The 20,932-nt window shown below is 36.4% G+C and overlaps 2 protein-coding genes across 2 annotated transcripts; both read left to right on the top strand.

The window, feature by feature from the left end:
- The first annotated feature begins 6,215 nt into the window (after window positions 1-6,215).
- On the top strand, window positions 6,216-9,346 carry LOC149183468 (uncharacterized). The gene is made up of 6 exons (XM_089414956.1): window positions 6,216-6,761; window positions 6,889-7,035; window positions 7,162-7,469; window positions 7,595-7,770; window positions 7,860-8,899; window positions 8,999-9,346. Exons 1-6 carry the CDS (start codon window positions 6,216-6,218, stop codon window positions 9,344-9,346), a joined length of 2,565 nt encoding a protein of 854 aa, XP_089271082.1.
- A 256-nt stretch (window positions 9,347-9,602) lies between these two features.
- Window positions 9,603-13,010, top strand: LOC149183467 (uncharacterized). The gene is made up of 4 exons (XM_089418737.1): window positions 9,603-10,945; window positions 11,034-11,582; window positions 11,682-12,212; window positions 12,336-13,010. The coding sequence occupies exons 1-4, from the start codon at window positions 9,605-9,607 to the stop codon at window positions 12,870-12,872; spliced, it is 2,958 nt and encodes a 985-aa protein (XP_089274863.1). The 5' UTR covers window positions 9,603-9,604; the 3' UTR covers window positions 12,873-13,010.
- Window positions 13,011-20,932: the final 7,922 nt, after the last annotated feature.

The raw sequence follows: 20,932 nt of genomic DNA, 5'->3' as shown, positions 1-20,932 counted from the left end.
AGTCATTAACAAAGCACTTCTAAATAACATCCATATACTGTAATCATCAACTATCAACATAAAAGACACTTGACAATTGTCTGAACCATATCAGGTCCTTTTTATGAGTTTTTCCTACTGCTTCTTCATCAAACCAACATATACGTGACTGTGTAGTTTTTAACTCGCATATATATGCAACTCATCTTCATAATAAATGTGTACGAGCATTGGAATACTAAAGTTTCACACTTTCAGCTCCCCCTGAGTCTGTTCTGTCTGTACCTGGTCCTAGAACTTTTGTTGAAGCATCAGTTCCAAGAATATCATTATCATGATGGTTCTTTATCATAGACTCCATTTTTCTCTTGTCTCTAGTCAAGTGATGAGCACATCCATTATCATCTTTGTTTTTGAATGAGCAGAGAGTAGGATCACACCTTATCTGATCTTCCTTTTCTTGATTCTTCGTGCATTCATCTTTTTCAGATTTTTTGATATAAATCTGCTTATTTGATTTTTTACCATATTGTCTACGATGATCCATAGACTTGTCCCTGCATTCTTTTGCTATATGCCCAAACTTGTTACAAGCATAACATCTTATATGTTTCATATTCCTTCTAAAGCAATCAATGGCTTTATGACCAAACATATTGAAAGAAAAACAATATCCCTTAAAGTAGTTTGAAGCTGATGATCTTTCTGTGTGACGGTTATTAGTTTGAAACATTCTACTTCCACATCTAGCTGCAACATGTCCAAAATTATGACATCTAAAACATTCAACATTATTCATCAGAGGAAAGACTCGATTAACACTTCCATAGTTAGGAGTAAATGATTATATTTGAAGACTTTCTTTCCTTGTTTGTTGATGGGGTTGACCTCTTATCTCCTTGTTGAGAATTTCAGATTTGCATTAGAATTCCTTGCTTCAATTTATGAGCTAGATTCACCTTTAACAGTTTCATGAAAACCAAGAGCAGAATTGATGGCAGGAGACCTTTGACTACTAAGAATATTATCCAAAATCTTAGTACTATCTTGAAATCGTAAAAGTTTATCCTTTTATTCTAATTTACCTTTTAGGATATTTACCTCAACCTGATATTGCTCTTCCTTTTCAAGATATTGCTTCTTCATGACTTCTTCAACTTTTCTCCCTTCTTCCACTTGTTGCCTTAATTTGAGAACCTCATTTTCTTGTTCTTCTAATGCTTGAAATAGTTCTTCATTCTGCTTATTTGAATTTTTAAGATCTTTTTTTAGAGAGATGACCACAACTTCAAGACCTTCACAGCAATTGGTTCTTTCTATAAGTTCCTTGGTTGTTCTATCCTTTTCATTCACTTCATTTCTCAATGATGTCACTTCATCCTGTAGCCTTTGACATTGATCATTCTTTTCTTTGTACTGCTTCTTTATTTTGTTTCCTTCCTCCAACTGAGTTTTTAACCTGGTAATATCTTCTTTGTAGGTACACTCCCTTTTGTCAAATAGGTCATGTTGATCTCTAATTTTGTATGTGAGATTTTTAACTTCTGCCTCTATATTTCTTTCACTTTTACCCATAAGAGCAAATTTAGTTGTTCCACTGTCACTTTCATCATCAATATTGCATGAAAAGGGAAATGTATCACCAAAAGACCAAAAATTTGTACCTGATAATTCTTTTGCTTGTTCATCTTCAATCTAAGGTGATTTTGAATCTGAATACTTACTTCCACCTAATAGGCAATTGTCTCTCCTATTGTCACTGTTCCTTTGAGGTGTCTTCTTCTTCTTAGGCGCTTTCTTCTTTTGCTTCCTTCCCATTGTCTCGACGAATCTCTTTCAAGCGATCATGCTTCTGCATTGGTGAGAGTGCCAAATAAATAGAAATAAGAGATCACATATACCATAATTTTTTAATTTTAATTTTTTTCTTAAATAAAGGGATTTATAAATATTAAAAGGCCTAAAGGTGGTGACACTTAAAATTAGAATGGTCCACTAGCAATGAAAATGTTATGTGGAGAAATTTACAAAGAGTAGAAGCACAAGCCACAAATGCACGAAATGTCAAGAAATTTAACATGCCTAAATGCTCGCAATTTTTTCATCTTTATATCAATTTACAAATTAACACTGAAATTTCCAACCTAGCTTGCAAGCCCTAAATGAATACTTGTAAAAAAAACACAAATCAATTGGCACAAACACCTACAACAAGAAATGTGTATAGGGCATTTTCGAAGAAAGGAAGACAAACATAAACCAATATGTTTCACCAAACTAAACTACAAGGACACGTTGGCATGGAACAGTAGTGAATGAAGTGTTCCACTCATCACCCACAAGGACCACAATAACCTATCCTCAATTACAAGGGAAAAATAATCATAAAACTCCATTGCAAAAAGTAATATATTATGGGACTAGCCATCAATATAATGAACTTTCGCCATTTAATCAAATATGAGCAACCCAAATTGCTAAATAGAGTTATCATTGCATAACTCTAAATTACTAAACATAGTTATCATTGCATTTTTTTTGCCATCTATGTAGAGCCTAATGTTGAATGGAAGAATGACATCCCTACTAGTGGGATGGTGTCACTAGGATTATGTTCCTAGGAACTCCATGAGATAGTCTATTTCCCCACAAGAAACTCCTACCCTCTCTCGCCATAAACTTTGAACTTAAAGCCTAATAAAAACTAAATCCCAAATGAACTAATTGATATACACCCCGTAAATCATAACATTAACAATTACAACCACTACTTAAATACACCTTTATTTTTAATATTATTATTTTTTAATGTTAATAAATAAAATATTTTTCAAACTAATCAAACTTCCTTAACTAATAAATAACAACTATATTTTAAATTAAATTACATTAGTATTAAACTTTTATAACTAAGAACAGAGTAACAACTTTATTTTAAATTAAATTACATTAATATTATACTTTTATAAAAACCTTTGAAATACCTAAACTGCACAATTGCTATAATCACATATAATTATTGGCCTCCACCATTACAAAACTTTGACTAATAATATTTTGACGTAAGTAAAATCGATAGTATAGACATGCAGTGATTTATACTCTATTTTCATTATTAAACATTAAAAATGGCATTAAAATTTTATAAGTTGACAAATAGTACTGACCAGGGATGGAATTTGACGGGCATTTTGCCCGTCATAAGGCTTTTTGAACGTATTTGACGGCTGGAATTTGTCCATGCCCGTTTTGAGTGACGTGCCCTGAAGAATTAAAAACGTATTTTTGACGTTTGGAAATTTTCCCAAAACGTTCTTACGCCCGGTCCAAGGTTAGAATTTTTCGCTATTATTGGCTATTCGAATGATGTCGGCGGGTAATTGCACATGCAGAGCGTCAGAAACTTCAGAAACTTTTAAAAATAAAATAAAATAATGTTTATAATGATTTAAATTTTTACGACTTAATATTTAAGTCAGAAAGGTTATCGACATATGTAAATAAGTTATGTTGAAATAGACAGCTAGGCATTATAAATCACAGTGACAACCAATGGCATCGTAACAACCAATCTGAAAAGATCAGAGGAAAATTGCCTTTTCCTATGTACTCGCTGCTGCATGAGGCAAGTAGCTCATTGAATTGTGAATCTTGCCCAAATGTTGGAATCTTTCCCTGGACGATTTCAGGGATCTTGCATGCAATTTCCAAGTTCCAACCGTAGCAAACCCAATGCATTGCGCATTGCCCATTCTTGTTTTCTTTGTACAATCGAGTTCATGATTCACACTCTCTCTCAAGGCATTGCCCATTCAAACTTACGCCTGTCCCCCAGGCTCCAGCTCAAGATTGGCTCCAAGGAAACTGGGAGGAAATTACAAATTGGTGCTTCAGGTTAGTGATTGATTTTTTATTCTTCAAACACTGTAGGTCTGATTGCTGCTACGTTTTAATTTTTGATTTAATAAGTAATTTAGTTTTTTATTTCACAAGAGATTTGTATGTGTAACTGCTCACAACTCTTAACAACACTCTTATCAGTAAGATAGGTATGTAACTATGGAAAGGCATCTGAAAATTTATTAGAACAAATGAGTGTTGATATGGATAGTTTGAAAAATACCTATTCAATTAGATGGAATATGCAACATCGCACGATACAGGCTTACTAATGGAATATGTAATGTAGCCCTGTACATCCATATACTGTGATGGAAAATGTTAGATGAGCTTTCAAGTACATATAAACCAAACTATATCCAAACCTGATACCATTCCACCTATTAATATTTGTTTTTTAATCTAACATTGTAATTGATGTTGGCCTAGAGCCTAGATTCAAAGACCTATTGGGAGGAAAACAAAACTTTTGAACAGCAACAAAAACTACTTTTTCGATTAGTAAATAGACGCAAACATTGGATTTCCTGAACAAGAGAGTGGAGTAATTTCCAGAGCGAACACAATGGGCAATATAGAGAGCTTGTTCAGAAAAAAATTCGTTTCCACAACCATGATGAACACCGTGATCAAGATCTGACCCGTTGATGCGACGCAGGGCTCGTGCGGAGTCTGACGTGAAAAGAAGCGAGGGATGCTTTGCCAAGAACAACTTGCCCACAAGACGGTAATGGGTATCCACAACAGTATGCGGGCAAGTCATTATTGGCTGAGTAACACACTCTGCTTCTACATGCAAGACGCTACACAAATTTCTTCACAATTAGCGTAATTACTGGATAAGGGAATGGAGTCTAGACCGACGGAAGAAGGTAATTTATACAGTTAATAAGAACAAATCGGCCAAACGGAATGGACAAATCGAATCACTTGAAATCTAAAGTTTCTGCAAAAAAAATATATTCGATGCGCCGAGTATGCTCCACAGGTTGACGAGCATAAATTTTGCACGTCTCAATTAGTCTATGTATCTCGACTTTCATAGCGGCTCACCGAACTCGGAGTTATGGCATAATACATTGCAATAACTTGAGATTTAAGTGAATGATTTCAGTAGTCAGAAAAACTCGGATCAGCGTTCAAATTCCAATCCTGTCATCGTTCAGTGCGCACTCAGCAAACGATGAGATATATGTTGAAATCCTCATATCATATTCAACATATAACAACTTCCTTAATTTGATATGAGATTCAACATATAACAACTTCCTTAATTTGATAGGAGGAAAGAGATGAGATATGAGGATTTCAACATATAACAACTTCCTTAATTTGATATGCCTTTGTCTTTACTTCTTCTTCAAATAAATATTAATATAGATATGAGGATTTCAATATATAGCAACTTTCTTAATTTGATTACCCTTATCTTTACTTTAAATGAGCAAATTTCAAATGTTCAACACTTTTTATTGAAACCTCCCTATTGAGTTTTTTCAAATTTTGGTTTTTTTTCCCTACCATAAATATATGAAAACTTTCAACATAATTATTTATTGAATGGTAATTTTTTAATCAAAACTTTATTAGTGAAGGGTTAATTTATTACGAGAACATCACTCTTGAAGGGCAAAATTTTTAATATAACATTTCTTGACGAGAAGCATAAAGACCCAAAACGTCAAAAAAAAATTGTATGACGGGTAAAGAGAAATCCAAATTCCAACCCTAGTACTGACCATTTCTTCTTCTCATAATATTTAAAAAAATAAATAAAATAACTAATTTATATTTTCAAACTATTTCTTACTTATCCATCGTGACAATTGGCCTCCATTTCCTGTCATCACATGAAAGGTTCCTGACTGACATTTAAGTTATTTAGTTAGCATTGACTTTAAATTAAAAAATTCTGTAATACTATTATTGTTTATAGTGAATCGCAAGCTGTCATGCAACATGTTTTCCATCTTAATGAAATAAAGAATGTCAAATTATTAATGGTCACGTCATCACTGACGTAATTTCCACATCACGTCGGAAGCTTCGTCCTTTAAAAATCACTTGAAAATGTGTGAAAATTATTACTTATCGATCACAACAAGTCATTAATGATTTAAGAAATAATTCTCATGGTCTCCGGATAAGGTTGGAGGACTCGTGAATTAAAAAAACATTCAAAAAATTAATTACTATTACTGTGACTGTATAGACTTGCAAATATAATACAGCAAATAGTTAATTAGATTACATCTATATTTACTTGCAAATATAATACAGCAAAGGGTAGGGTGGATGTGATTGAAGTTCTATAAATACTTAATGACATAATCGTTATGAGTCATTACGGCAGATCGAGTAGCGTGAGGCCTTTTGCACTAATCGTCGCACTTCTTTCTCTCATTCCTTCGGCAGATATCATTTCTTTTCTCAGAGCAACCATGGGAAGGGCTCGAAATTTCTGTTGTTCGTGTTGGACGACACGAGATGACCCCTCTCCACCCACTCCACCAGAGGGTAGTGGCATTTCCTCCTCTGAAAAAGGAGGTCCATCAAAAGGTGATGGCTCCAGCGTTCCAGGAGCGTGCGATCTTACTGACAACATTACGGAAGCTGCTGCAGTCGCAATGGACGGGAAAGAATTGGCCAAGGGGGATGACCCCTCTCCTCCCCATCCACCCACTCCACCAGAGGGTAGTGGCATTTCCTCCTCTGAAAAAGGAGGTCCATCAAAAGGTGATGGCTCCAGCGTTCCAGGAGTGTGCGATCTTACTGACAACATTACGGAAGCTGCTGCAGTCGCAATGGACGGGAAAGAATTGGCCAACGCGGAGCTGGATGGACTTATCGATTATATAAGTGGGCTTCTGGAAATAATTAGGGTAAGTCGAATATCGCAATAATCTTTCAGATCCATCCATCCGTATTCACATTCCACTATTGTTCTTATTATGAGTAGTATGTCTTGACACGCCATACTGAAAACGTCTCATTTTCTTGTTTTCTTAGGAAAAGTCACCACTGAAAAAATTGGCGGAAGAAAAATTGCGACAGAAAAAATCGCCCGCTCCCAACTTTTGGTCTATGATCACCTCGACGGAGTTACTGAACTTTAAGGAATTCTTGACGGCGGTAACAGAGCTTGCTTCCGCAATGGTATGTATTAAGCCTTACTCTATAGTTTCATGATATTCAAGCAGACGAGGAATCTGACTATGAGAAAATGTTAAGTCTAAATTTTTCTCTGACTGTAATTCATATAAAATCTGTATTGCATTCCAGAAAGAACTTTTTTCAGCAAACAGCGTAGCCGTGCATGTCTTAAAAGAAATAGGGCACACAAGCTTGGCTACTGCATGCCTTGCTGTGTTTGCCACTGTTTTAGAAAGATTTGAAAATGTTTCTGAGATCCGAGAGGAGTGCCTGGATCTTTTTGAAGAAATGTACTCTCTGGCCATACATGTTCGGGAGCTTCAAAGAGTTCCTCGGTTGAAAGAAGAGTTGAAGGATCCACTCAAAAATGCAACGGAGCTGATACTGGAAGCTTCCATCCTTTGCTGCGCTCAAATAGACTCTTCAAGATTTGCCAGGTGAACATCCATGCTATAAACGTTGTGTTTAAATGGATATGTTGTGGAAGCCCCTTTGTTGTATGCGTGCATCTAAGTTCAGAGTCCTATTCTGCAGTTTCTTCATCGAATTTTACTCATTGCAGATTTTTCAAAATGTCCGACAACAAGGAAAACCTGCTTCGGTTTCGAAAGGAGTTAAAAGCCATGTACAGAGATCTGGACAATGGAAAGTTTATGTGTCTATATAATCGCGTCAGTGATAATGCCATTAGTCAAAAGAGGCGGAAGGCAGTACCGATAGAATATCCCCAAGGCACGGGTAAGCTGTAATATGTATTATAAATTATTTATTGTTTTAAGGTTTGTCAGAGTTATGTGATTTACTCCATGTTTAATATTGTTAAACAGTTGGAATGGATGAACCATTGAGAAAGGTTATACAACTTCTAGACTGGGAAAGTAAGAAAAATGCTTTAGCAGTTGTTGTCCATGGTTTTGGTGGGCTGGGAAAGACTACCCTTGCTGATGCTGTGTATGCAACACTATTTGATACCATAGAAGGATGTCAATACTGTATGGTTAAACTATTTGATACTATAGAATCGACTCCAAATGTAATAGATTTGCAAACACAAATGATAAAAGATCTGAGGAGGGGAACAACAGAAGAAGCCGAGGCTATGCCAGAGATCAAAACATTTGAAGAAGGACAGCGAGAAATTAGCCGCTTGTTGGATCAACAGGTGGCCTTTATCTATATCGACAATGTTTTGCTTCCTGACAAAGTCGGCCAACACCGAGATGCACTTGAACAACTTCTCCCCCAGAATATGAGGAAAGCAAGAAAATTGAGGTTGCTTCTCACTGCACGAGATGCAACCGCCACAGACAGCATAATCAGTGTAAAACGAGAATTCTACCCAATTGAAACCCTTCCCGAAACGGAGGCCAAAATACTTATCAAGAAAGTGCTGGATGTCAATAAGAAACAACTAAATCCTACCCAAATGGACCAGATAGTCAGCATTTGCGGGGGCGTTCCAAAGCTTTTGACGGTGGTCGCAGGTTTCATAGGTTGCGAGGGAAACGCACAAGAAGCTTTTCTTACAGTAAAGGAAGCGTGGGAAAATAACTGGAAAGGTAAAATTGGAGATGATATAGAGCGCTACGTCTTTGCCTGCAATAAGCTGGAGAAGGATTTGAAAGAAGCGTTTCTGGATATTTGTTCCTTTTTTCAAGGATGGGACTGGGAAGAACTTTCAAATATTGTGGGAAAGCCTGCACTGGATAGTTTACAGAGAAGAACGCTGGTAACCAAAGATGTGAGAAGCATGACTGCAACGGTACACGATGTCATCTTGACAGTTGGTCTCCGGGAAACAAAGAAAGAAAGATTCAGATTCTCCAGTGCAAGTGAAATTCGAGAGTTCTTAGATCAGGAAGATGAGGTATGAAGCAATTTCTCAAAGAAATATATACAGTGTTGTTTCAAAATATGTCTATCGTAATTCTTATGACTGACTCAATAATGTTTAATAAAAATGCAGGCCCTCGGAAATATCAAAGGCATATGGTCGAGCGACAACAGCGACCACCCATTGTATATATCCGCAACAAAACTAGATTTGATGGCTGCATCTTTAAGGGTTCTTAAACTTGGACGTGTAACAGTTGTGGAGGACAAATGTCAAAAGAAGTTTAAAGAGCTAATATTTTTCAGTGCGGGAATTTCCCATCTCCCTTTTGATGTGTCAATGTCAGAGGAGTTGAGACATTTATGCTACAGCCCCGAAGATTTACAAAATCTAACGCAGGCAAGTTCACTTCAAATATCCGGGCCCGTTATTTCTCTTCTCTTCGCAATTTCATTTTTCATTTTCCGAAGTTGCTTGTAGTTAGATTTTTTTTTTTTTTGGTTAGGAATTTATTAAAATTATAAATTTGATAGGTATTTCTGCACAATTAAGGTGTTTTAAAAGTTTTTTCAGGGCGGTGAATCTATATATAATCAAAAAACCAGTTTAAATAACACAAATCAAAATTTCCCTTCAATTTTTTCCAATCAAACTAAAAACAACTCCTTTCTTTTCTATTTTGTATATACAATTTTATTATTTTTAATTATTAAAATAAAACTATTGCATAATTTGCAGATGCCCTCCAGTCTTAGACACATCGATTTCCAATTAAAGTCCCCCTCTTTCCACATCTCTTCCAAGTGTATTAAGCAACTCAGCAAGTTGCGAGTTCTGCGACTGAAGAACGCAGAGTTCAAAAGATTACCTCAAAACCTAGGAGATCTGGGAGATGGTTTGCACGAGCTGACACTTCTAAATTCCAAATTTTTAGAAGAATTACCGGAATCGATTTCAACGCTGGTATCTTTAAGAGTGTTGAGAATGGATTCCTGTTCTCGTTTGACCTCTTCCAAGTGTATTAAGCAACTCAGCAAGTTGCGAGTTCTGCGACTGAAGAACGCAGAGTTCAAAAGATTACCTCAAAACCTAGGAGATCTGGGAGATGGTTTGCACGAGCTGACACTTCTAAATTCCAAATTTTTAGAAGAATTACCGGAATCGATTTCAACGCTGGTATCTTTAAGAGTGTTGAGAATGGATTCCTGTTCTCGTTTGACGCAGCTGCCAGAGGATTTTGGAAAGCTTACATCATTGCAAGAACTCCATTTCAGCGAGTGTAGAAGCCTAAAAGTGCTTCCTACCAGTCTTGGAAGGCTTACATCATTGCAAGAACTCCATTTGGCTCGGTGTGAAAATCTAGAAGCTCTTCCTGGCAGCCTTGAGGAGCTTTCATCTCTGAGATTATTGGACTTATCCTGGGCTTACAGGATAGAACATCTCCCAGATGGCTTAGGAAAGTTAACATCCCTCGTTAACCTTCTTCTAGATGGTTGTAGGCGTCTAAAAAGTATTCCAGAAAGCATTTGGCAGTTGACGTCGTTGGACTCAATCAACTTAACTCGGACCAATTTAAAAGAACTACCCGATTGGTTTTGCGACCTCTCCTCTATAACAAAACTTGCAATGAGTTATTGCCACAGTCTAGAGAGGCTTCCGGATCGATTTGGAGCAATAACAAGCTTAAGAAGGCTAAGCCTGAATTGTTGCATGAGTCTAAAGAAGCTTCCAGAAAGTTTCAGCCAACTCAAGTACTTGGTGTACTTGAATTTATCACACTGCGAGAATCTTGAAGAATTATGTGAACACTTCAAAGGTCTCTCATCACTGCGAGTTCTATTATTGGAGGAATGCAGAAAGCTAGAAAAGCTCCCCGAGGATTTCCTTTGTCTCCCATCTCTGGATACTCTGGATCTAAAATATTGCGATATGTTGGAAGGGAAATCGATGGAGGGCATTGTAAAGTTGAAAAAGCTACAGATTGTGTTGATCAGAGGAAGTCAGTCGTTGCTGGAGGAATGGGGCGAAATTCAAAAACAGCGCGATCAATCATGGTCCTTTGCAGTGGAAACAGGGGAGGTGATTATTGAAACCTGCTTTTTACCCACAATATAGTTGCTAAGCATACACTAATTTTCCTTTCCACTCACGTATGATTTCTCTTCAGGGTTCATTGCAGGGAAAAGGTCATTTCAACCTCACTAATGGACAAGGAAAAGCGTTCAATATTTCCGATCTTCCTCTGAACACCGATCTACTTGTGTTGTTTGATTGCCAAGAAGAATTCCGTCATTGTTCCAGATTGACATTAATTGAGGAGAATATGGATGATAATTTGGAAATGATTTATTTTGGCAACCATTTTAGTAAGTTGCCTCACAAAGTGGCGGGTGGAATTCGCGGCCATGCTCCTGCTAAATTGTTTGGACAGCTGTTCCCACACCTTGCTTATCAACAGGAGGAGAGGTTTGAATGGTCTGCGATTAGAGCGGAGATTGTGCCCGGCGAAAAAGGTGAGAAGACCCTTTCTTGTGGCGAAATTTTAAGCAAATGGTCCGTGGAGGATTTTGTGGTGGAGAAATGCGGAAGATACCTTAAATTTAAACAACTGGTGAAAACAGCTGGAGACAGTAATATAGAGTTGTTAAGAGAGCTCTTCGCAAATGGAGAAGAGAAAATTAGTTATGACTTTCTTAAGAATGGTGCATCAGCGAAGGTATATTCAAGTTTTATATTTTATTTTGTTTATAATTCTTCCTTCAAATTTTTTGGTGACTAACTGTTTATTTTTCTTTTGTTGATATGAAAATTGTAGGTCGGGGTGGAGGAATTGAAAGGGAAAAGAATTTTATTAGATATGAGGCCTGCCAACCTTTGTTATGATATTCCACTTCAGTCTTTAGTGGATCTGTATAATGTTGCGGAGAAAGAGAGATTTGATTTTGAAATGATAACAATTCCAATGATGCAGGAAAATACAAGAAGGGATGTATCTAACAGCTTTTCCAGAGAAGTTCCGTGGTTGGTCCTCCAAAATCCGTGGGACCTGACAAATGCAACTAAATATTTTCTCGTTGAGGGCAGCGAACAATTTGGTCCGTGCTACTGGGACGAGTGGTCCTGGGAGAGGTGGTACCCCAGTAAAATGAGGATAATAGAAAGCAACGGGACAATTGCAGCTTACAATTCACTGGGCATTTTGTGTATGGTGAACACGTGGGGGACAGAAGCTTTTCCTTTTACGGAGGAAAAAAGGAGGGAATTAATAGATAAAGAAGTGAAACAAAGGGAAGAAATGTCTAATTTGATGTTCCTCTTTCAGCATTTGCAAGGAATATCGGAGCAGGTCAGTAATTTATATGTTGTGTGTTTGTTTTTCTTATTACATTATAAATTTTGGAAAACAAAATTCTCTGTTATTGATTTTTTTAGGTCTAACTCAGTTACCCCTTGTGCTGATGATGCAAAGGTCGAAAAGGCTATGTGTCAACAAAAGATGTTCTGGTTGTGTATCGGGGATTGTACAACTTTTATGAAGAGTATGTTGGTAGAGTGGAATGATAACATTTACACCATTTCTCTTCCAAAATTTTATGATCCTGAAAGAGAAATGGAATATGTGTATTTCACTCATGGTAGATATGAAATATATAGGCCTTTACAACACCCTACGGCCGTGTCACAAGTCGAGATGGAAGGGATGTGTTCATTAAGTTTATCTGAGCACGAGGCTATCAGATTTTGGGCACGGCTTCAGTGTTTATCCTTGGATGGAATAGTCGATGAATTTCCAGACTTTACTTGGGTTAGGGAAATTTACAGAAATGAATATATAATTATAATGGATGAAGATGGAAATCTGCTAACAATGGAGGGAAAAAAAATTATAGAATTATTAAGTGAAGAACATGACAAAGCAAAGGGTTTGGTACAACAATTGATCAATGGTGACAAAGAAAGTAGAAAGGAGACCTTGATGGAATTAGAACAATTGATGGAAGGGTGACAAAAAAAGTAGAAAGAGGCATGGATTGAATTGGAACAATGGATGAATGTTAAAAGTAGAAAGGAAATATTGTTTGAATTTGAATAATTGTTGCATTTTTAATTCAAAATCCTAGATTCAACAATGTCTAATTCTTTTAGGCATCCTTCTTTATTTCCAACTATTTTATTTAGTGTTTTTATATGTAACATGTAATTGTATATTTCCAATTTTTTTCTAATCCTTGGGCTGTGTGCATTTTGAATGCAACCATTGTATTTTTATCTTCATTGTTATTTGGTTACCCTAATAAACCAATGCATTTTGCCTTGTGGTTATATATTTTTGTGACTCTTCAAATTTTTATTTCTTTTGGTAAATTATTGTCTTAAATGGTTCACTTCTTTTTTTTGGCTATATATTTTTTATTTGATTTAATTAACAGATAACTTTACTTTTTAATTAATTTTATTTTACTTTTAATTAATTTTAAATTTATTTATTTATTTATGTAAAGTTGTCTCATAAATATAATATTCTAAATTATATTTTAATTTTACATCGAGATAAATAAAGTAGTTAAAAGTTAAAAAAAGTTAAATTACAATTGTTTTTAACTTTTTAGTATGAGCAATATGGATAATTCCTTCACAACTCAATATGGAGTTCACAAGTGACATCTAAAAATAGCATTACTCATATTACAATTCAATATGAATGATATGGGTCATTCATTTCTAATGATATGTGATATTTAAAACAAAAATACGTTAATAAAAAAAAATATTTTAATCAGTAATAAATAAAAAAATTTCAATATCCATATTAACTAGCATAACTTCTTTGTTCTTTCTAACTAGAGTGACCCAGCCCCAATGTTGAAATTATTTATTTGGTTTTGGTAAATTATTGTCTTAATTGGTACACTTCATTTTTTTTTGGCTATATATTTTTTATTTGATTTAATTAACACATAACTTTACTTTACTTTTTAATTAATTTTAAATTTATTTATTTTTTTAAGTAAAGTTGTCTCACAAATATAATATTCTAAATTATACTTTAATTTTACATCGAGATAAATAAAGTAATTGAAAGTTAAAAAAGAAGAAGTTACAATTGTTTTTAACTTTTTAGTATGAGCAATATGTATAATTCCTTCACAACTCAATATGGAGTTCACAACATCTAAAAATAGCATTACTCATATTACAATTCAATATGAAAGATATGGGTCATTCATTTTTATTGATATGTGATATTTAAAACGAAAATATGTTAATAACAAAAAAATATTTAAATACACAAAATTTTCCAATATACACATTTGTGTAAAAAAATTCAAAATGGAATATATAAAAAGTGTCTTCTCATTCCATGGATAGGTGCTTTTCAATTCAAGGTATGAGTGAGATTTATAATTCCTTACATGCTTATATGAAGTTGATATGTAACATTTTAAAAAATATTGTCAACAGTGAGTGGTAGGGATGGTGGTGCAGATCATTTTTTCAAGTAAAAAACTTGACGAAAAATTTACACATTGAGAGATTTGATCCCTTTCGACACTTGGTAGATCTGTGGTTATGATGGATCTAAGATGGTTTCAATCATGTCCGACCATGGAAAATTTGTTGAACATCTAATTATTCTAATCATTTTAAATATGTTAAATATGTCTAAGATGAAAATTCAAATATTTTATTTATGGTTGAATTACTGTAACACAGAAATCATTGCACATCATCAATAATTTTTTTTCTTGCATACATTGAAGTTAACACACACTATCAATCTAATTAGTTTGAAACGAATGTACATCATACATCTAGTTACATCAAATAAAGAATCAATATCTACACTGAAATCAATGCATCTAGTGCAAGCATTCAAATAGAATTAGAAATCAACATATACATTGAAATCAATGTGTCTAGTGCAAACAATCAAATAGGATTAGAAATAAACATCTATACTGAAATCAATGCATCTACTGAAACCAATCAAATAAGATTAGAAATAAACCGCACTAAAATCAATGCATCTAATGCATTCAATTAAATAGGATTAGGAATCAACATCTACACTAAAAACAATGCATTTATTTTAGTGAATAACAATGTATCTCCCCCTCTCTCTCTTTCTTCGCCGCCCTCTGTTTCTCCCCGCCATCTATATTTATATATCCCTCCATATCTCACCCTCCCAAAACACACACTCTCTCTCCATATCTATATATCTCTCCCCCCTCCCTCTCATGGCCTGTCCCTCCTCTCTATCCCCCCTCCATCTATATATCTATCTCCCTTTCTGTCTCCTTTTTCTTTCTATCTCACCCCGTAAAAATACACACTTTCTTTCCATATATCCATCTCTCTCTCTCTCCCTCCCTCCCTCTTCTTCTCACTCTCTCTCCTCCCCTTCTCTCGGTCTCTCTCTCTCTCCCTCCCTCCCTCTTCTTCTCACTCTCTCTCCTCCCCTTCTCTCGAGTTCTCTCTCTCTCTCTATTTATATCTCTTCCCTCCCACTTCCTGTCCCCCTCAGTTTCTTGTTATCTCTCCCTTCTCACTTGCTCTCTCTCCCCACCTTTCTCTCTTTATGTCTTTATTCTTCCCTCCCTCTCTCCCCCTGTAACTCCATCTCTCTCTCTCTTTGCTTCCCTCCCTCCTCTTTCTCAAGTCGTCTCTCTCTTCCTTCCTCTCTATCCATTTTTATTGCACCTCCCTTTATTTCCCACCCATCACTCTCTCTCTCGCCACCCTCCAACTTTGTCACTATATCCCCCTCCAACTCCATCTCTCTCTTCCTCCCCCTCTCCTTCTTTATATCCTCGTCTCTCTCTCTTCCTTCCTCTCTCACCATCTCTCTCTCTCACCTCCCCTACTCTCTCTCTCTCTCCCCCCCCCAGCTCTGTCACTATCTCCCTCTCCCCTCTCTCTCTCCCCCCTAGCTCTGTCACTATCTCCCTCCCCCCTTCTCTCTCTCCCCCAATCTCCCCCCCTCATCTCTATGTTTCCCTTTCTCTCTCTTCCCCTTCTCTCCCTCTCTCTTCTTTCCTTCTCTCTCTCTTCCCTCCTTCTCTCCCCGACTCTCTCATTAGAGAAATTTTGAGGTAAAAAATGGGCCTCAAAACAAAAATGTACATAAAAAATAAACTTTATAAGAACCAATAAGATTCAATATGATGATGTCATCCGTGGGGGATGATTCATCATTTTTTGAGTAAAAGGTTAAAAAAATATAAAATAAAAATTTTAACTTGTACTTTCAACTTATCTCCCTACGATTTTATTCAAATTTCAAGAGGGAGCACTCATTGGATGCGAAATTTAATTTTTCATCAAAGAAGTACCCATGTTGCATACTTTCAATGGACCCTACTACACGAAAATTGTGAAATACATGAAAAATTTGATCTCATATATTTCACATTTTTTATGTAGTAGGGTCCATTGAAAATATGTAATATGGGTACTCCTTGGATGAAAAAATAATTTATGCATCCAATGAGTGTTCCCGCTTGAAATTTGAGTAAAATCATAAGAAGATATGTTGAAAAAAGTAGTTTTTATTTTTTAGTTATTATTTTTTTTTTTTTTTTGCGTCCAAAGCTTGATGAGGTGATATAATATTATTTTATTATTTCCACTATTTTTTTATAATATTCTTTAGGAGGTCCATTTTAGACCTCAAAATTTTTCTAATTCCATCTCTCCCTTGTCACTCCCTCTCTCTCTTTCTAACTCTATCTCTCTATTTCTTTGTTCTTCCCTCCCTCTCAGTCATCCTCCAGCTCCATCTCTCTCTCCCTCTCTCTATCCTCTCTCTTCCCTCCTCTCTCTTTTCTACCCCGCAAGCCACCGGACACGGGGGGGGGGGGCGGGCTACCACCTGCCTTGTGACCCCCCTGCTACGCCCAACACAACTGTTATGAAGGTAAATTCCATCTGTGGGCATGTGCAATCCCTCTAGCCCAATGAGTGGGTCTAGAAACAAACTAAACAAATTAACATACACTTTCCTAGCTTATGTTTAACAAATGCAGAAAGACAGAGTGGCCTACCTCTCTTTGATGCTAATCGCTCAATCCTTTTGAAGACGAATCTGATTCTTTCGCTCCAGGCCTCTCTCCTTACTTGTTCTTCACGTCCGAGTACCCAGAAGGAAGATCAAAGAGCTGTGAAAAATAAAAGAGCATATATGACATACATCAAACATAAACTACTTAATAGATCAAGCAGTATTAAGCTAAAAGCATAAACATTTACACAATTATGGAAAGTGAACATTAGATGTATATATTAATAAGTTAAAAAGGGAAGAATACCACCTATGCCTTGATGTTGGAGACCTCCTTTTGGTGGATGTCCAAGTGACTCTAAGCAAAGACTCTTTAAGCACTCCTTCTCCAAGCTAGAATGGGTAGCATGTAAGCATAATCTCAATATAGGAATGCAACAATCAATGACCAACCATTTGGGGATGGAAGGGAGTGAATTTATAGGAAGGGAGAGGGAGTTAGGGATCCATAAAAGAGGGAGGAAGGTCCACAACTCAAGGGGAAAGCTCATGATGATAAGATCAAGAGGTTCAAATGGGAGATTTTGACCATATCAACAACAACCAATATCTAGCTCGTTGTTCTTGAAGGTTCTAGTGTACGAAGATTCTCCTCCAGTTTGGGAAAACCTGCCAGAAGAGGTTCAGCGTGGGTTTTCATATCAAAACCCACACTGGAAGTGCTAGTGTAGAAATGTGCAACCTGCCTTCAACACGGGTTGCCAATGTAGCAAAACATGCTCATTCTAAAATTTAGGTTTTTAGTCAACCTTCTTCAGAATGGATTTAGGGAAGTTTTCCTTTGATTCTTCAGAGAGGTTTTGGTCTATATATCATGATAGATATGCTGCACAATTGTCAATGTTTTGGAACTTCGAGATATGGAATAGGAAGTGAATAGGAGGTGTGACAAAATAATGTGTAACAGATGCCCCCTAAATCATGAAGGTAGAACAGGGAATGATGGCTGAGATGCTTTACAAGTCACTGCAAGGACAAGAACAACACTGTAAGGAGACCTGCAAATGAAGAATACACACACACACACACACACACACACATATATATATGTGACATCTTTGATGATCATGCCTAATCATACATGAATAGGCATCTAATAATACATGAATTTGCGATATGGACGCAACCATCCAAATAGAAGGGATCATATGTATGGATTTTCAGTATGGTCGTAGCCCTATAAATAGAAAGGATCATGAATATGGACCAACAGTATGGTCACAACCATCCGAATAGAAAGAATCATGAATATGGACCCACGGTATAGTCATAGCCATCCGTCTAGAGGAAACATGTGTACAATCATGAATAACTCATAACTCCGTGCAACCTAGATTTCATCAGACAGAATCCAGGGTATTGTGCTCCGTCTCGAACCAATCAATGAATGAATTCTAACATGCGAATAGATGTGTCGAAGTCAAACATGATAGAAAACCACCTGATTATTGGTCAATGATGTAAACCATTAACAGGCATGAGAGAAACCACCAATATTGACAATGGCTCTCAAGGTACAATCAACACAATCCATGAATGTGAATAATAGAGCTAAATTCGAACACTCGTGGAATCATTTGATCGAAGGTCAATGATGTAAACATGTCGTCAAATGCGAAGAACTTGCCATTGAGGCATGCAAGATCTAAGGTACTATAAGGGAGTTTCTAGATCATCTTCCCGGATAATGCACTGAAGTCGATAGGAAGTGATCCATCGAAGGAGGGCCATAATGAATCCCACATCACCGACACAAAAGAAAATGATGTAGTAGAGTAGATAAGTGTAGTCCAGGACTGTGGCAGAAAGTTAGAAAATGTATAAGCAATAAAGAATTGTAGATAGAACTTCTTTTGAACATATTAGCGACTCGACTCCGGAGTTTTGAAACATTTGACTCAACATAGGATCAAAGGTCATGATGACAAAATGGTATAATCAGATGAGAGGGAAAATGGATTTCCCAAACCCAGAAAGGCAAGTGACTAAGTGAGGATGTCCTAGACCCGACATGAGCAACAGATGAGTGTCATGTTCAAGAGTGACATGATGCCTTTACAAAATACAAGAGATGACCGCTTTCACTTCCCCCCCACCATTTCTAGCGAGTACCCCATATATTTTTTATCGCAAGCTTGAAGGGGATAACATATGCTTGCCATATAAGTTCATTCGTCGAATGAATCCATCCTAGTAAGTTTTACGAGTCCTAAGAAGGAGAAACTCAGTCTTTTCATGGTGACAAGTCCTGCATCGTTTAAGTTTTATGGTTCCAATGAAGGTAAAACTCGGCATCATTTTCATGTTTAGAGAGTTTGAAAAAAAAGCGAAAAATAAACCTCCAAAGGTCCCTTTTCGTAAATCGTCTATTGAACCCGAAAAGGTAGAAAACAATATACAAGAGAACGTCTTAGCCATGTTCGACTAAGGCATTCCTTTTTCGTACAATAGTCTATCTCAGTCTGGAAAAGGGTTAAAATTATACTGAGTAGACGTCATTTCATTTACTTTAACGAGTTCGAAACGACAAATACTCGACAATCTTTTCATTTTTCGAGAGTAAGAAAAGAGCTTAAAGATGACTCTAGGGGGTTGCTTTTTCATTTATTTTTATGAGTCCAAAAAAGTGATAAAATAAAACTTGTTCAATCATTCAAGATAAAACACAATCACCAAGAATATATAACCTTTCGCTGAACAAGGAAACACACATTACCGATTTCGAGGAAAAATATTTAAAAATGAGTGAAATATGCCCTAATTTGGTAAAAATATTATTTAAAACTTATAAATAGGGAAAAAAGTAAATGATTTTTACCATTTTACCAATTTTCAATTGTGAGAGCATTTTTACCTCATTTTACCTCAATTTTCAGGCAAGGAGCATGATCAATCCCGGACACCATTCGTCGAGCTTCTTGTTGCAGGTAAGAGATGTGTCCCTTCCCTTCATTTTGGTACTAATTTCATGCATTTTCATCCATAGATTAATCTATAAGGAGGGCTCACAAAAATTTTATATCGTGGGTGATCCAGGTGGATATTGGTGGCCACCCGCCTATTCCACTTGGACCCCCACCATTGTTTCTTTCAGTTTTTCATTTTCCTTATTTGTAGCACAATTTACTATTTTTGGCAGTTTTTCGGTTCCCGAACTTTCAGAGCCGTTTTGAGGCCCTAAACGACGTTTTTTGGGAAAACTGGGAGTAACATAGGTCTAGACCATGTTGGTCCCTCAAAATTTGTATTCCTCGGATAGATCTTTCTAACGAGGTATTGTGCGCATCAAACAGAGATCGTATGCCAAAGTTACGACCCCAGGAAGTTGATGTACCAATTTATCCAAACGGGGCCCATAGTTTGGCATTTCATCTCCTAGGGTTAGGTTTTTGGATGTTTAGAGTTTTCCATTGTTTCTCAACAATACATAGGCCTTTGAGCCTCATTGTAACACAATTCAAAGGCATATAGCCACCACATCTCTTCTCAAAGATAAGCTACCATCGCCCGAGCTAGTCTTATTTCCATTATGTTTGTAAGCATATTTCAGTATTTGATATTAATGAAATGTAGTGTTATTTCTACTACATCTTTGTATTTATGGTTATATTTGTAATTTGTTGCATTCTTATTTAAATCTGGATCAGTGGGTGACCAATGCGAGTTTTACCCATCAGAACCACGCTGCTCACCTTGTGGTCAATTAGGCCCTCACGTTATCAGCGCGAGAAAATTCATAAACAGACACACTGGAGTCGAGGTAATTTTTTTTGTGTGAAATCCTCCATGTTAAATAGTTTATCTTGGAGTTTGTTTCCATGGAAGCTCATGAAATGTTGTTTTATTAATTTTCCACAGGATAATCAGTCCAAAATGGTCGTTGAATGGAAAGAAATGGCACATGAAGCTAAAGATGAGCATGTGGATTGCTCAAGTTCTTTAGGATTCCTGGGATCACATCACAGTCTGAGTTATTACAACATCGAATCAGTGGTGGGATG

Source organism: Pinus tabuliformis, chromosome 3_2 (genome assembly GCF_031772625.1).
Source record: "Pinus tabuliformis cultivar Carrire ecotype Pingquan chromosome 3_2, CPIR1, whole genome shotgun sequence".
Lineage (NCBI taxonomy): Eukaryota > Viridiplantae > Streptophyta > Pinopsida > Pinales > Pinaceae > Pinus > Pinus tabuliformis.
Note: the sequence above shows the minus strand (reverse complement) of the source record. Positions and strands in the feature narration are given on the sequence as shown.

Bases quoted from the DNA above. Each gene is read 5' to 3' on its own strand.
- LOC149183467 (XM_089418737.1), top strand. From the start codon at position 9,605: ATGCCCTCCAGTCTTAGACACATCGATTTCCAATTAAAGTCCCCCTCT. The intron at 10,946-11,033 runs GTGATTATTGAA...ATTTCTCTTCAG, and splicing joins TTGCAGTGGAAACAGGGGAG to GGTTCATTGCAGGGAAAAGG. The intron at 11,583-11,681 runs GTATATTCAAGT...TGAAAATTGTAG, and splicing joins AGAATGGTGCATCAGCGAAG to GTCGGGGTGGAGGAATTGAA.
- LOC149183468 (XM_089414956.1), top strand. From the start codon at position 6,216: ATGAGTCATTACGGCAGATCGAGTAGCGTGAGGCCTTTTGCACTAATC. The intron at 7,036-7,161 runs GTATGTATTAAG...ATTGCATTCCAG, and splicing joins CAGAGCTTGCTTCCGCAATG to AAAGAACTTTTTTCAGCAAA. The intron at 7,771-7,859 runs GTAAGCTGTAAT...ATTGTTAAACAG, and splicing joins AGAATATCCCCAAGGCACGG to TTGGAATGGATGAACCATTG.